The following is a 17,631-nucleotide window of genomic DNA, read 5'->3' on the forward strand; positions in this document are numbered from 1 at the left end:
CGACCGGATGCGTTCCCTCGCGAAAACTTCGAAAAAAGATTTAAAAAAATAGTCGAATTCTGTGACAGTGGTTCGTAGCTTGTTTCGTGACTTCGCACTCTCCGGGTCGCTCTATTCCAACGTGACGCCCTCAGAACATTAAATTTGCTGCGGGGGTTCAGCGCCCTTTCCGGTTCATCGTAGGGCGAAACCAAGTATAAAAGTGTACGCCTCCACACCGACGTGCCTACGTTTATTCGTGCTGCACATAGACAAGAAATATACTTATTTGTAGCATTATTATTGCATTGGCTCTAAGTAATCGCTGCCGTCTGTTTAGTAAAAACTGAGCTGCTCACGCCACAGTCGTGAGTATCGAATGGACTTCGCGCCGCCGCCTCAAATAAAGTGCGGCTCACATTTCATTACGCCGAACGGTTTCCAATGAATCGGTAACCGTCACATGAAACTGCGGTTCCGTTCTAGTTCGAATTTTATGTCAAATGTTCGATTTGGGTTAAGTCTTGTTCCGCTTCAGTTAAAATTAACGACTTTGCTCCTGTTTTCGATTCGGTTCGACACCCCTGGTAACAGCCGCATGCTAATCGCGCATGATTACAACAGCCGCTTTGTCGCGTTCCGCAGCGTCAGAAAAAACACCTTGTCCGTCTACAACTATTCCGCTCTTGTTGCTTCACTGACAGCACGCAATTTTCAACCTCGACGGAGCACACACCAGTGAGACAATCTAGCCATCAGACACCACGCCCGCAATGACGCTATTTCAAGAGCCACTTACCATGCCCTAATGAATGGCGCTATTAGCCTGTAGGTCCCAAATAAAAATCAACATAAACTGCATAAGAATAGAGCCAATTTCAATCCCACGCCCTTCCGCGCAAAAGGCACCTAATTTCATTCCCATTGCATTCCCCCAGCGTCCTTCATTCCATTCCAATTCCATTCCGGGTTCGCGAAAGTGCGGAGGGAATCATTTCAATTCCTGAGTGGCGACTCCGCAAATCCGGTGTAAACTTATCTTGCTACCTCATGTAAAAATGTTATTCCAAACAAAAAAATCTACACGACACCGTGACTCTCCGTATTATGAACACATCCAGCAATTGTATAGCTTTTTTCACATGAAAAAATATTGCTTATCTATTTAAATGCATTGTTCGAGTCCTAATGAAAATATCGTAATAAACTTAAACGTATTTCTCTGTCATAAGCCCAAACTTCGTCCCGCAGCCTTCGCCTTTCATAAAACTAATCTGCATTTCAAATTTTGAGACAAAATGATAACAACACACTGACTACCACCCTATATTCTAAAGACGAGAGTACTTTCGTTTACTGAAAAGGGCATCACACGCTATCAAAACCACGGAGTGTTTGGTCAACATCGCCTAGAAGACAAGGCCGTAGTGCTGATATTTGTGTGTCATCAGCTAAGGCCAACGCCGGACACAAATGGGAAACGAGTGCTGCGTCAGTGGTCGTCTTCGAGTCAAGTTTGAGCAGAACGTTGACGCAATCGTCGTGTTGAATCTGTGACGAGCGTTGGCCTTCGCTGGTGATGACATCTCTATCAACAACGGCTGTGTTTCCTAGGAGGCATTGGTTTGGGCCACTGAAGGAATTCCCTCTCCGCTTACAGATGAGTCACCAACGTTGCTACAGACGCTAAGACATTCAATTCAGATGATGCTCTATCCACGGGTGCAAAACGCAAATCCATCCGCAGGATAAAATTCCTGCTCAAGTATCGCGCGAATGTAGTATTCATTCAAGGTATTTTGTCTAAACTTGCTCTGTAGCATCACCAAGTACATCAAAGCACATCTCAGTGTGTTTGGCTATGCAGTCACTGGCAAGGGTGAGGGTGAGAGGCGGGCCTCCCTTAGCGAAAACTAATACGTTTGAAATATACCACATTCTAATTTGAGTGTATTTGAAATACAGTTCATAATTATAAGTACACGAAAAATAGACCGAAAATATAAACTTCTTTTTTTTTTACTTAGTACTAAAATATACTTCTAAAAATCATTTTAAAATACCTTTACTTAAACTACATTTGAAGTTCCCTTCATGCGTTTTGAAATATGTAAATACTAAATTAATAGGAACAAAATACCTTTCACATATATTTCTTGAAATATTTATTTAATTCATGCAAAATATACTCCAACCCTAAAAAAATGGAGCAATCAAAAATACGTGCAGAATACTCTTAAAATACCTGAAAATCGTAAATACTATTGTGTTATACTCTAAGTATCTTTTGACTGCAATTCTTTGGTAATTTGACTTAAACTACCAAAATATTGAAAAGCTCTAGAAGTGCACTTCAAGCAGATATGGAGTACACTGATGCGCCTAAATACAACATTTGATTAGTTTGTCAACTGAATTGTGCAGCATCGCACTGATAAATAAGCCCAAATTATGTTATTGTTTCCTTTTTTCTATCACGAACACACCTGATCAGTTCCTTACACACCAATCACAAACGGGGTTCGGGAACTACAACCACAATATTTGCTGATGCTGCAAAGCTTCAGCAGGTGCTGTGAACAGGTACGTTTGGCGTGGTTTTGTTAGCACAATGTTAGTTCACTGAACGTGTATACTCACCATTGTACGTGATGTGAATAGTGACTGTAATATAGTGACATTAACTACCATATTAAATAGTCTACTACTAAAAAGAAAAGGCAAAATAACTACTGTAAAATACTTATTTTTCGCGGGCTCAATATTTCGTGATTTAGGTAAAAGTTGGAGTTTTGGAATAATTTGCAAATTCTAATTTTCGCGACGCGCTGGGATCGTAATATAGATTTTAATGTTTTTACATTTTGCCAAAATTGTTCACGGGACCTAATTTTCGGAATTGTATGCGATTCGCGAACTTTGCGAGAATTAAGTCCTCACGAAAATAAAGTCGTTTACAGTATTTTAAAGTGAAGAAACTGCCCTGATTCGCTTCGTCCTGAGTGGTGCTACGCAGAGAAGCAATAACATGTATTTTATGAGCCGTTTGTGTGGATATTGTTTTAGGGACTGCGCCGAATTGTTATTAGTTGTACCAATGCCTTTTAGTAAGAGATATCGTCCACGACCTTCAAAACACTGTTTTCCCTTTCACAGACTCCCGAGGAGAAGATCGAATACTTGGAACCTTAATAAGCGCAGAGGTGGTCACCGAAAAACTTATTACCTTCAATATGTAGGCTATATAAGGCTCTAGAGCAGTCAACGGGACTGTGAATGAGGTGTTCAGTGCGTCATGGTGTTTGTGTTTGTGTTCGTTTCTAATGTAGCTTTGTGAGATGTATTTAGTAGTGCCTTCAAATACCACGGGGACACCATTTGCTGACAAAATCGAAAATAAAAAAAAAATTGTGTAACCGGTTTTTAATGCACAAATGGCATCTTGAGTGTGAAGGGATAATATTTTTGATATATCTAAAATATTTTTTATTCATATTTATAATGTGTTTTGAATACATTACGCACGTGTTTCGAGTGCGGCCAAATAATACAGAATAAATACAAAATGAATATTCGTATTCAATATATTTCAACATTGTTTGAAGTACGGTCCCTTTTGCTAAGGGCTCCATCAATACAATATCTGAAGGCAGGTAATCATATCTGAATGTGGCGACATAGGCTGAGGCGAGCCCAACGGCAAGCCAAGCCTGCACAGGAGGCCACGCGCCAGCCCAAAATGTCGGCAGCTTGACTTGAAATGATGCCAAAGATCCCGATGGAATAGCTTCCGCCGCAGGCGATTCACCGTCAGCCAAATCCATCTCTGAAGATGCTGAAGAATCGTAAAGGCGTATCACATCCGGGTCACCAATTTGTCGGAGTTGAAGTGTTCAACGGGACGAATTTTAAAGGACGACTGTCTTCGAAGCACCCCCTCGGTCTAGTTCTTTATTTCCTCTTCTTCTGCCGCTCTTTTGGGCTGGCGCGTGACCTCCTGCGCAGGCCTGGCTTGCTGTTGGGCTTGCCTCAGCGAATGTCGCCACATGAGGAGATTCAATTATTAAATACTTTATTAAATAAACATCTGGACGAAGTCGGATTCACGGAAGCCCGTGCGATCTCAGAAGGCCGTCGGCCCGCGCTCCTGTCTCAAATAATGAAGCTCCGAAAGTGATCTCACGACGTTATGGGTTGGATTATGACGCACTTATGAATAACATAGCGGGCGTATGATGTCAAGAGTGCAGAGAAAGGAACTAATAAATGGCGCAGCAGACGCGATTATTCCTCCCCTGGTGATAACTTCAGTTACCATAAATAACATCTCGAAATGCAAGAGAACTAATATATCAAGGCGCTACACACACCCTCCGAAGAAACCTAACCCATAAAATTTGTAATAAACACTATATCTGTTACTCACACACTCCTCTCTCAAATAATTTTAAACGTGTTTCGATAATTCTGATAAGCCCAGAGGCCTAATAAGACTGTCATCTGGGCATCCCATCTACAACCATCAGAAGCTTCCCGCAACAGATAAGACACGCACGACACAATCTATGCTTCCAGGGTTTATCGGAATAACAATGACAGGTCACTTTTAGAGCGCAGCTCTTAGGGGCCCGTTCCGGGCTTGAGCGCCGTCGCCATCGGCGTCGCCGTCGGCGTAACCAAGGTCATCCCCAGGTCACTTGACCCCCAAAGTCATCCCAAGGTCACGTGACCCCAAGGTCACGTGACCCCTCCCCAAGGGTCATCGGGGTTCACGTGACTCCCCAAGGTCACCCCAAGGTCACGTGACCCCTTCCCCAGGGTCACGTGACCCCCAAGGTCACGCGACACCCCAAGTCACGTGACCCCCGATGACGTCATCAGTGACGTCACTGATAACGTCACCGGCATCCGCATCGTCATTGTCATCATCACTGATGACGTCACTGGCATCCGCATCGTCATCATCACTGATGACGTCACCGGCATCCGCATCGTCATCGTCATCAGCGATGATGGCGTCATCAGTGACGTCACTGATGACGTCACCGGCATCCGCATCGTCATCGTCATCATCGCTGATGACGTCATCAGTGACGTCACTGATGACGTCACCGGCATCCGCATCGTCATCGTCATCATCACTGATGACGTCACCGGCATCCGCATCGTCATTGTCATCATCACTGTTGACGTCATCAGTGACGTCACTGATGACGTCACCGGCATCCGCATCGTCATTGTCATCATCACTGATGACGTCACCGGTATCCGCATCATCATCGTCATCATCGCTGATGACGTCATCAGTGACGTCACTGATGACGTCACCGGCATCCGCATCGTCATCGCCATCATCGCTGATGGCGTCATCAGTGACGTCACTGATGACGTCACCGGCATCCGCATCGTCATCGTCATCATCGCTGATGACGTCATCAGTGACGTCACTGATGACGTCACCGGCATCCACATCGTCATTGTCATCATCACTGATGACGTCATCGGTATCCGCATCGTCATCGTTACTGATGACGTCATCGGCATTGTCATCGTCACGTGACCCCCACCCAAGGTCACTTGACCCCCCCCCCAGTACACTTCCCTCCTCCTCCTCAAGAGCTGCGCTCTAATTCGGCGTTACAGGGAGTTGTAAACGGCTTTCACTTTTTTAATTTTGTATTTAAAATTATAATTAAAGAAAAGTGCGAGTGTCTGATCCGTGCGGACATATTTTAAATTGTCAAGCATATTAATGCGGTGTGCATTTTGAGGAGCAAAAGCAGTTCCACCCCAACTTTGAGCTGGTCTGCCTAAGAATGTATATATGAGCAGTTCGCAAAGGCCCCATTTTTGTTTTAACTTGAAAAGTTGTTTGACTTATTGAGTGGGGGAGGGAAAGGATTCCAAATCTCTGTGAACACGTCGATTATCTCGATACTGACTGGCTGAAGCAGGTATAACGCCACGTATGACGTCACCTCCAAGCTTGACGCGTGTTGATGAATTTTTGTTTTTTTTTAAGCCACGATTATCGTTGTTATGTTCATTCCAGGAACTTCTATCAAGTGTACAAGACACGCGTTAAGTTAACAGCTAAACTAACCAATGAGGAGCGCCGAGGGCGCAAGCGCCAGTCCCAGGACAATAGGGCTGAACTTATTGACGATTAGGTCAACGGGCCAGGCAGGCTGCTGAACGATAACAATCAACGCTCGAAAACGCGACCGCAAGCAACAACATGGAATTAGACACAAGCGACGAAAAAAACTCGGCCCAGAATTGAACTCGCTGAACGAGCCAAGCAGGCATCACTGAAGTATCGAGATACCGGAACGTTTCACGTGCAACAGCTGCCCTGCAGTTTGCTATACATTTTTATAAATACATTTTTAGGGGCGAAGCTCCTGAGGGTCTAGCCTTCTCTGTCCGGCGTCCGTGCTCACATCGATCTTGCTGGCACTCGTGCTCGTGATCGTGCTCAAAAGCTCACGTGCTAACGTGCTTGTGTAGGGCAAAAAAAAGATGACGAAAAAAAAAAAAGGAAATGTTTGTTTTCGGATTCGAGCCTGTGCGGAGAGGCCCCAATGGATTTCTAGTCCATCGCCTTAACCACTCGGCCACGACTGCAGGACAAGTAGGGGACTCTGAGATGTAGTAATAACTCAAGAGCTGGGGATGTCATGGATGAAACGTTGCATGTAGCCGCTCGACGTCTATACAGAAGGCGCTGCGGTCAAAATCGTATATAATCGCGTTAAACTTTGCATGCATTGGCTCAACGTTTATAGACGAGAGGGCGCTGCGGTCAAATGCTCAAATGCGTATATAGCCACGTTCCATACCACACATTCTCTTTCTGACATTTATGAAAACGAACGAAAGGCTCGGCATGCTGCGGCTCAGCGTCTACGCGGACAAGCACTACCAGAGCTTCGCCCCAATCAACGTCATTCACCACGTGGAGATATTGTACGCGCTTTTGATAATGTTGTCTTTGTTGTCCTAACCCGATCAGTACTTCAGGCAATGACTATACAAGAATTTTCAGTATACTCTGACTGAAGTTTAGATGTAAACGACAGTCGCCCATACTCTACGCGCTTTATTTGTTATTTGTAGATAAAGCTCTAAATTTTGGTAACAAAGGGAGTTTTCATACGCAGCTTCCGCCTGGAACCCTCCCTTAATACATTTCAGTTTTTTTGAAATTTTAAAACAAATCAATACGTTCTTTGTTTTGCACAAACGTTTCTCAATATCATAAAGTTCTTAAAACCATTCAAAATCTTGCTCTGGTGAATGTTGAGGGAATTGTTGCTTCTTGGCGTTCCGAGATATCGATCAGTCTCAACAAATCTCAACACTGTTATTTTAAACTACACACACTACACACGTTCAAAACAGACGAGCCACTTTCTCGTTCTCCGTCTGCTGGCGATTCGATCACACGTTGCTCGTCGGCTTCATTTGCAGTGCAGTAGTCTCTGTCCCGGGTTTCCTCTTCACTTTCCGCGCCCGTCAAGAGGTCGTCAACGTAGACCGATCTACCCAGTCGCTCTGCTGTCTTGGGGAATACGCTCTCCATTTCTCTGAAATGATGTCGTAGGGTCGGGGCCAACAGAAAGGGGCTGGACGTGGCTCCGAAAATGACCCTCGTCATACGCCAGACTTCCACCACCGGATTTGTTTGGTTCGGTTGAGGAATTTCTTTGTACCAGAGGAACCGCAGAGCATTGCGATCCTCCGGGTTTACTTCAATTTGAAGGAAGGCCTTTTCGAAAACCCCGCAACCAGTGCCACCGGGTGTTGCCTGAAGTTGAGAAGCAGGCTAACAAGGTCTGGGTTCAGGTTCGGACCGCTCTCCAGGTTGTCGTTTAGTGACTTGCAGTTCGGTCCGTGCGAAGACGCGTCGAAAACGATTCTCATCTTCGTCGTACTGCTGCCTTCTCGCAGAACAGCCTGGTGGGGCATGTAGTACACCCGTTCATTCGAGTTATCGTCTCTCTCGACCCTCTCAGCCATTCCGTTCTCGACGTAAAGCCGGACTGCCTGATCATATCTCTGCATGAGCTCAGGATTCTTGCTTAGCCTCTTTCGTTGGCTTTCGAGTCTCTTCCAAGCCATCTCTCGGTTGCAATCAAGCTTTACATCAGGTTTCCAAGGGAGGCTCACTTCGTATCTTCGATCAGATTTGGTGATGCTTCTCTCAAAGCGCTGCATGATGTCGCTATCGGACTGATCCTGGACCTCTGCGTCCACAACTCCCATACTCTCAAGCTCCCAAAATCCTCTCAGGACAGCCGTGTTCTCCTGGTCGCTCACGGCAGCTCTGAGGACGATCACTTGGGAACAGTTGACAACAGCTGCAGTCGCTTGGGAACGTCCATGTACTGCCCAACCAAAGGTGGTCTCCACTGCCGTCAGGTTCTCGCTCAGTCGACGGACTCTTCCCGTAACGCACCCCCAGTAGTGCTCCGATCCTAAGAGGATTCCTACTCCGTTGCACTCGAGTCCGTTCAGGTCGTCACCAACCGTCAGTCCGAGCTCCTCCATATTCACCAGGATGTCTTCATCCGGACCTGGAAGTTCTTGTTCGCAGATAGAACGCGTCTCGAGGGCGTCTATCTCGTATGTCTGGCCGGTTAAACGATTACGCAAAACTACTTGAACTCTACGGTACGTTTGTTCGCTAGTCTTGCCACCGAACACTCCTACGGTAAGAACCTCCGTTCCGAGAAGCTTGCAACCAAGACCCCTCGACAGCTCCTCTGTAATGAAGGAGCGCTGACTACCGCTGTCGAAGAGAATGCGGGCCAACTTTCTTCTGTTCTTGCTTTCCACCCACGCGGTAACGGTTTGCAGAAGGACAGCCGGTTTGTTGCCCTTCTCGCTCACATGCAGGTTGAGAGGCGTCTTGTCTTTCTTCCGCGTTTCATCCGATCCGCTGGCGGCTCGTCCCGGCAAGTAATCTGGATCACACATAGTGGATACATGCCTTCCTTCACACCTGTCACAACGGAGCGTGCCGCGACACATTCTTGCCGTGTGGTTCGGCTTTGTGCACCGGAAGCACCTGCGATCGGCTTGCAGCCTGCGCTTCTTTTCCTTGAGTTCGATCTTCGCGTTACAGTCTGGTGTGCTGTGCGCCTTTGATTTGCAAAGAAAGCATTCCATGCTGTCCATCCTGCCATGCAAGGCCGTAGCGGTAGCGTTCCGAGTCTTGGCGTTGTTTAGGCGCCTCTTCGGATGTTCATGCATGGGGAAACAATGTGCAGGCTTACCGCCGGCGTCTTCGGGTTGTTCCTTGGATGTTTTCTCCCGGCTCTCCACCTCGATCTTGAGAAAGTTCAGCAGCGCGCGCGATCATAAATCGTCTCCGCCGAGACAAGCAGTGGTGCGAGGTTCAGCTCGCTCCTCGCGTGCATCCTCTCCGCAGAGAGAATCCGATGCCGTCCTCGCGAAAGTTCCAACACACTCCCCACCGAATGGGCGCGAGCACATTCTAGAGTTCCGTCATTTCTAGGGGGTAGATTAGTTGCACTGGCCTTCGCAATACTGTACCGCGATGTACGCGAATCTCGCATGAACGAACCCTTGCATCGCGTCCATAAAATACCTTCTCAACCTTTCCAAGCTTCCAAAGCAGTCGTGGAAGTGGCTCTTTCAAAAGGACCAACTGGCCCACTCGGGGCGGAGGGGACTGCTTTTGGTGACTAGCGTAAGCAGACCTCAGTTCTCGGAGGTATTCTGCCCCCCACGTCCCCCAAAATAAATTTAGGATCCGTTTTCGCTTTCGCCACAGACCGCGAAGTGTCTCCGGTGTCGAAGCGAGCGGCTCTCCCCCGGCCGCCGGCAGCGCCGTCAGCCGTCTACCGATTAGAAAGCTCGCAGGCGTGAGAGGGTCGCCCTCTCCCACCTCGTTGTACACAAAGGTCAATGGTCTCGAATTCACCACGGCTTCAATTTCGGTGAGAACCGTGGCCAATTCCTCTGCGCCCAGGCATTTCTTTCCGATCACCTTCCTCAATGACACCTTTACTGAGCGCACGAGCCTCTCATAAAAACCTCCCCACCATGGCGCTCGTTCGACAATAAATCGCCACTCTATGCCAGCATTGGCAAAATGCTGAATCACATCAGGGTGTCGGAGTGTCTTCCACAGTTCCCTTAGTTCTTTTGAGGCCCGTTTAAATGTCAAAGCGTTATCCGAATAAATGACGAGGCATACCCCTCTCCGCGACACAAATCTGCGAAAGGCATACAGAAAGCTCTTTGTCGACATGTCTGTAACTAACTCTAAATGTACCGCTCGGGTAACCGCACATGTAAACAACAAGACGTAACATTTGACAGTGAGGTCGTTCGCCTTAACATACAGGGGTCCCGCAAAGTCTGTGCCCACTACTTCAAACGGGTCCGCTCGCGTTGTACGATCCGCCGGCAAGGGTCCCGTTGGAGCACTTGCAGGAGTCGCGTTGAATCGCTGGCAGGTCACACACGCACGCACTACCTTCTTTACCAGCGGTCTTCCGCGGAGGATCCAGTACTTCTCGCGCAGCTGCACGAGAGTGTCCCTGGCTCCCGCGTGCAGTACCTGGCGATGGGCGTCGATAGTCAGCAACGTTGAGTATCGATGCTCCTTAGGCAGTACAATGGGGTGGCGTTCTTCTTGCGTCAGGTTCGATGACTGGAGTCGACCGCTGATCCTCAGCAATCCCTCTTCATCGATGAAAGTGCGAAAGTCACGCAAGAGCGACCCAGGTGGGGGCGACATTCTCTTTGCTGCACAATCAATATCGGAGGCAAACGCTGATCTTTGTGCTCTCGTTATCCAGTGTGTTTGCGCTACGTGGATCTCCTCGGCGGTCAGTGGTCCCATCCTTTTTTCTGACGATCTGAGGTTATAGATGAACCGTAAAATCCAGGCCGTTGTTCTGTGGAGTTTCAAGGCCGAGCTGAACCTTGAAACGTCCAGCAACTCTTCCGGTACAGTTGCAGTTACCTCGAAGAGCTCTGCTCTTGGAGTCCTCTCCTCGAGCCCGTCGTGGGAAAGCTCCTCGTCACTTTCCCCAGGCCACTCTGTCGCGGGCAGTAGCAACCAAGTTGGTCCGTTCCACCAGAGCGGTGCAGACAGCAGTCGATCCGCGGACAGCCCTCGTGTCATCAGGTCGGCAGGATTTTCTTTCCCCAAGACAGCAGAGCGACTGGGTAGATCGGTCTACGTTGACGACCTCTTGACGGGCGCGGAAAGTGAAGAGGACGCCCGGACATTCTGCAACGAGGCGATCGAGATATTTGGAGCAGCGGGGATGAAGCTCCATAAGTGGGGCTCCAATAGCGCAGCCCTGTCGAAAATGCTTGAAGACAAGGGTCCCGATGAGAGACCATTGGGACAACAGACGGGTGTGTTGAAGGTACTCGGTCTGACGTGGAAGCCGAATGAAGACAACCTTTCCTTTTCGGCAGAACACGTGATTGAATTTGCCCGCCAACGAAGAAACACCAAGCGTTTCGTGCTCCAGACGACAGCACGACTGTATGACCCCCTTGGTTTCCTTTCCCCCTTCGTGGTGCGAGCCAAGATCTTGTTTCAGGAAATCTGGAAGCTGAACCTGCGCTGGGACGATACACTGCCGGAAGAACTGATGAGTGGCTGGAACAACTGGTGCGACGAGCTCACCACACTTCAGCAAATTAACGTGCCCAGATTCTACGACAGCGAGCTGAAGGGCAACGTTGTACATCGAACGTTGCACGTATTCTCGGATGCCAGCACCTCCGCACAATTATTTTGTTGAGGGAATTGTTGCTTCTTGGCGTTCCGAGATATCGATCAGTCTCAACAAATCTCAACACTTTTATTTTAAACTACACCCACTACACACACGTTCCAAACAGACGAGCCACTTTCGCGTTCTCCGATCCGTAGCGTTCCAGCTTTCGTTCTGTCCGTCTCCACTTTCCCAGCTGTTGATCTTCGCGGCTGCATCCGGCCGCTGCGGGTACGAAGTTTACCTCTCGACCCCCGCGCGCGATCATAAATCGTCTCCGCCGAGACAAGCAGTGGTGCGAGGTTCAGCTCGCTCCTCGCGTGCATCCTCTCCGCAGAGGGAATCCGATGCCGTCCTCGCGAAAGTTCCAACAGTGAATACTATTTTTGCTGAGAACATTTATAAAAAAAATTACTAATATACGTCCTCCTCGCGTCAAGGCCTACTAAATGTTTCCTCTCAAACATCATTAAAGTAAGGTTGGTGTTGCAACATATAGCACAAAGGCCTTTTCTATTTTCATTTTTTTTATTCATCGCTCATGCGTAGATTAGAAACATATATCAAACTCACTCGGGACGACACAACTTGACGGAACCAAGACGAAATACTGATATTTGTAAATTATATAATAGTACAAAATGACTCAAACAAAGCAAATCAGTACGCACTTTGTGTCCCGAAAACCTGACCCAATCTTTACATTCATAGAAATTCAAGGGTAAAGTCGCCGGTCGTTTTCTTTTTATTGAGAACCAAGCGCGACGAATTTGCTGAGACGGTGGCCTTCGATGAGTTTCAGCAAGCTGAATAGAGTAAATTGCGAATGCGTCTTATAGCTTGACGGGAGTTTCCGAGCACTGGAGCAAGGCCAGCCTCCAGTATGTATACCAGATTAGACGAGGTCGTGGCACTTTTCTCCGGGAAAGCCTTCCACCTGCACCTGCGGCCCTTGTCTTCTCATGACCTCTCGACCGCCTTCGCGCCAAAATAAAACTATCACGTCTTTTTTTTTTGTACTTGGCCCACAATCATCAGACCGTCTCCAATCCTCAACTGAAACTATTCATGACAAATCTGCCCTTAGAACTGCTCTTTTTAACTTTGCTTACCCAGGAGAACCACGACTCCTTGCTTATTTTGGCTTTATAGTCCTTGCGTTTTACATACCAATCCGCTCTGCAATGTCCCACTAACCTGAAGGTAAGTAATTAAGTGAATATCTAGATAAATCTTCGAGCTAAAAGTACACTGTTCACCGTGATACTTGTCCTCTTACGGCATCATATAATTGTATCGGGTTGCGCAATACTCTTCACGTAATTAAAAGAAAGTGGCATGTATTTTTGCTCCAAGTTTACAAGCACGCGAAATGTACGCCCGAAGAGCTTCCCGAGGCCGATGGGGAATATCTGCGCCGCTGCACATTTAACGCATATCTCGCATTACGAGCTGTTCCCTTCGATTAATTTCGATGGCCGCACTGGCAGGGGCCGCTCCGATCGTTTATTTTCGCGCTCTTCCGGATAATTTTTGCTTCTTCGGCAGTCCTCTAGTTTCCCGCTAATCGCGTAGCAACACGCGAACTGCGACTCGCGCCCTGGAACGAACGACCCGCGCTCGTCGGACTGCTCCAAAAGCGCCGTGACGCTGGCGCCGCGAGAGGCTCATTGATTACCTACAAATTACGATCTGTTCACCGTAGGTTTTTTAATGAGTACCGAGGAAACGTTCGGAGTTAAAATATCCACACTATATGCGCAACGTGCATGGATACGGGCTGTTGACCATCATGCTCCGTAAGACCGGGTTAGCGGATAATTTTAGGCATGGGCACAATCCCAATTTGTTTAGCGAATCTGCTCGGCTGTACTCTGGCAGACGAGAACGTAAAAGTGGTGTAACAGTATCCTTTCAGTTCTATTAATTAAAACACGCTGCCATTGCAGGGGAGTCGCAATTTACAATCCTCGAAGTTGCCGCGGGTAAGTGCGACGTGAAGTTTTATGACTTGGAATGATAGATGATTCACCCGAAAGTTCCCGGTTATGTGTTTCCGCATGTGTAGTGACTGAAATTGCCGTATTTTGTAAGGTGATATTTATTTCTGGAATTCATTTGGTTTTGTTTGAGTGTGTCATAAATAATTATTAGACATTCAAACACGATGTAATTAGAAATTCGCGTTCTCGCAGTGATAAGGGAGTAGGCAAATACAAAACATATTAACACATACTAAACATACTCAGATAACATATGGATATAAAAAAAAAGTTAAACGAAGCAACCGACCGCACTAATATGAAATGTATTGAAGCAGCGTGCAACCTAGCCTTTGATGTAGCACGTCGGTGCTCATATTGACCTGTATCGTTCTGTCAAGGAGCGGAAATATACGGATGAAATGTATAATTTCAACAAGTGTTTTTTTTTTTTTTTTTAGTTTAGCTTGGCAGGGTTGAAACACCGGTTAGAAGAAACGGGTAGTGTTTCTGATATGTAGTCAATGTATTGAGCATGTTTGAAAAAAAAAATGTGCGGCCGATTTAAGTTAATTGTGCATCCAAATTAAAAATATTTCATGTGCCACTTTTAATTTTCATGTGAAATGTCAGTGTTTCTTGCAAGTTACAGGCGTCATATATTTTCGGAAATATTAGCTATATGGTTGATATAACTAATTTTCAGTTACGCTGGTTGGCACCACACACGTTAAAATCGTAATATCGTCACCCTAAGACGCTTTTCAGTGCAAGTTCTTCAGTACACATGAAGGAACTGAAATAAATACAGTAATCGCACAAGGAATTGCAAGGGTTATTAGCTTTTCGAAAGAGGGATAAGAGTACCTCAATACATGTTCTGTAGTCATCTTTAATACAAATTTTGGAACGCATTTTGATTTTAACATTTTACTTCAACGATTTAAAATTCGTCTGTGAAATCGATGTACACAAACTGGTTCGCCGTTCCACTGGAAGTATTTTATTTCGTTTAGAAATGCAGTTGCATATTTCATAAGCCTCGTGAAAGCACTGATCATAAACTGATAAAACTGAAATACATTGATTTTGGACATTGTTATTACCTTCAAAGTTTATGACCTAGAAGAAATAATAAATAATTTCAAATTACCATACATTAAATTATGCACCATTGTACGTTGGGAAGTGACCCTTAATAACAGATACGTTTAGATTTTAGTTTATAAATCGTTGCTCTCTCTAATACTTTTCCCGCAGTATTTTAACACGAAAAAGAAACATATGTGCCAAGCGTTTGAAGCAGGGGTGCACAATTAATCTCTTTAACACCACAGGAGGTCACCCTACGGTAAATTTGTAAGCTAACGCAACTCGTCGCTCAAGGTCTATTTCTGACGTATAGTGAATTGACTTAGACTATAACAATTAACTCTGGAGGATCAATGCTGTATAGAGTGTGCTCAATAAAGGATGTTATATTTTCCTAAATGAAGTCGAGCAATATTTTTGGATTATTTTACTTGCAGGACGTCGCCATTTATTATTTTAGCTAGGCGGTGAAAATGGTGACATCTTTGACACACGGTCCCAAAGGAAGCTGATGCAGTTTAGAGATATCCCGATTCAACTACAGAAGTATATGAAAAAATGGATAGAAGAGAAGTGACATGATACCGAATGGTAGACTAAGAAGTAACAAAAAGTGCGTGCATGCGTATTATCTGTGTCAACGGAAATCTTGAAACCTCGGTCTCCTGTTCGCTGGGGAAAGGTTTTTGTGATACTTGCCATAGAGACAAAAAAAAAGGGAAGAAAATGTATAGTTTTGGTTTAAAGTTTCGCATGAAAAAAAGAAATATATATATATAAAAGATGTGTACCTTTAAGGGAATCTCAAATCGATTATTGAATCAAATTGCATACGTTTTCCGAGGCATGACTTTCCATAAAGCTGGCATTAGAAGAAAGAGTGTGGTGAAATATGGGGTTAAGAAAGAGAGCTATCGAGTCCGACAGCCAATCGTTATGATGTCAACGACATTCCAGAGCCAGAATGATGGAATAAATTTTAATAATATACATAACTTCGACGAATCTTTAAGTGTTTCTAGTCAGATATTTAGAATAAAATATATAAGAAAAATATCTAAAGTTTTAAGAAAACGCAAAGGCGTTAAGCGATTGCGAGAAGAAAAATCTCTTTGAATTTCTCTATATTTTCTAGTTCAAGTTATTTAGCTATGGAATTTGAAATTATTGGTACTTAAGTTTTATCATTTAAGAAATAATATTTCTTAAATTACACTAAAGAAAAAAGTGGTATCTTTAATAACGTCCCAGCATTTTGGCTGAGCTGCATAAAATATGTCAAGTTTTGACAAAAACCAACAACAACAACAAAAACAGTATATATTTATATCATCTTAATCGATTCGTAGAAGTACGGGTTACAATGCATCGAGTGATTACATTGGTAAAAAGGTTTTACACCTTCTTACAGCTTTATGGAACTTTAGAAGCTCGGCTGGCACTGTTGCCCAATCAGTGAGGAGACGAGCGTTGCGTCAGCTTTTGGCTGGCTGTCGTCTTATCGACTTCCGCCCCTGGTTGGGGAACGGAAATGTCTGGATGCCAGCTATGCAACACACCCTCTGCAAGAACAACATAATGAAAAAATAAATTGAACACAGGCGCGGGATTGTTTAACCTCTAGCGGTCATACGCATTGCCCAATCGCTTGGAGAACGCAGATAGGAAAAAAGAAACGTAATACATGGTGTGGTTTCCGAAAGAAGAAGCAGTCTTGGGGATAATTCAGTACGGGTGTGTTTGGGTAGAGCACAAAATAAAACCAAGAAAAAAGATTCATTATTTAAAGGGTTGAGGCTCGAAGGTCATTTTTCAGGGTTTATCGCTATACTTACAAAAAAAAAAACAAGGACCCCTACGTATAGTCTCGCAGAAAACACACAGCATTCCCAATAGTGAAATAGACTCGGAGCAGTGAACAGAAAGAGCTACAATCGGTTGCTAGACAGAGCGGCAGGTGGTCCAAAAGGGCAAGTTTGGACGGTACATGCAACCGAACGATTGGAGACAAGCCCTGCATCACAGACCGGCAGCACATTACATCGTTAGAGCTAGAGAATGGTTCCAGTTATTATGGCCAAGAAACGTTTGAGGGTGGCAAAACTTCCACATAAGATGACAAACCAAATTTGATTGCTGGGTCAGTATGGACCGTTTTCTAAAGTTCCTTGGCATTGCCAACCGGCTTAGATAACATGTGGCAATCAAAATATACGCGAATGGAGCTTTTGAGGATATCTTTGCCATCTTTATTCAATCGAGAAAATTACTAATTATCCTTGAAGTTCGCGTTTTATGTCTTAGAGCCGTAAGCATAAACACACCGTTGTCTCCTGCACAACATATTTTCTGTGGGTTGTACCAACGTCCAGGTGATCCAAAAGAAGTCTACTATTAGGAAGTGTAAACATTGTTTCAGTTATAATTGCAAATACATTATGCGAATGTACTTTCCCAGTCATTTGTCATTAGTGTCAATTTGTTTTTGTGGCGTCGTCTATGGACGTCACCATCAGTATTTGCCTCGCAGTGACGTCAAGAGCTGTAATCCTGGCTACTTATCGTCGGTTGCAAACTACACGTTTGATGGTAGGTGTAAAAAGCGCAATGGAAGCTTGGAGTCATCGCATTATTATACCAACACCGTTAAAGTTGACAGTCCGACAATGTTACTATTTCCGTCGATGAAAGAAAAAAAACTAATCCCGATAGAGATGCGATAGTGACCGTTTGCCGTGTATCAGTTGCCGATCAAATCGACGCTTTTGGTCGCACACGTCGTCAATAATGAATAATGCTGATGACTT

At 45.4% G+C, this 17,631-nt stretch overlaps 1 protein-coding gene across 1 annotated transcript; it reads right to left on the reverse strand.

The window, feature by feature from the left end:
• Positions 1 to 7,044: 7,044 nt before the first annotated feature.
• Positions 7,045 to 8,961, reverse strand: LOC121837104. The gene is made up of 2 exons (XM_042292563.1): positions 8,152 to 8,961; positions 7,045 to 7,161 (listed from the first exon to the last, which is right to left on the reverse strand). The coding sequence occupies exons 1-2, from the start codon at positions 8,959 to 8,961 to the stop codon at positions 7,045 to 7,047; spliced, it is 927 nt and encodes a 308-aa protein (XP_042148497.1).
• Positions 8,962 to 17,631: the final 8,670 nt, after the last annotated feature.

Source organism: Ixodes scapularis, unplaced genomic scaffold, assembly GCF_016920785.2.
Source record: "Ixodes scapularis isolate PalLabHiFi unplaced genomic scaffold, ASM1692078v2 PGA_scaffold0__279_contigs__length_252992795, whole genome shotgun sequence".
Lineage (NCBI taxonomy): Eukaryota > Metazoa > Arthropoda > Arachnida > Ixodida > Ixodidae > Ixodes > Ixodes scapularis.

What these genes read in the sequence shown, in the direction of transcription:
- LOC121837104 (XM_042292563.1), bottom strand. Translation starts at nt 8,961, where the DNA reads ATGTGTGATCCAGATTACTTGCCGGGACGAGCCGCCAGCGGATCGGAT. An exon ending in AATCTGATCGAAGATACGAA is followed by an intron (nt 7,162 to 8,151) that starts GTGAGCCTCCCT and finishes AAATGTATTAAG; the next exon opens with GGAGGGTTCCAGGCGGAAGC.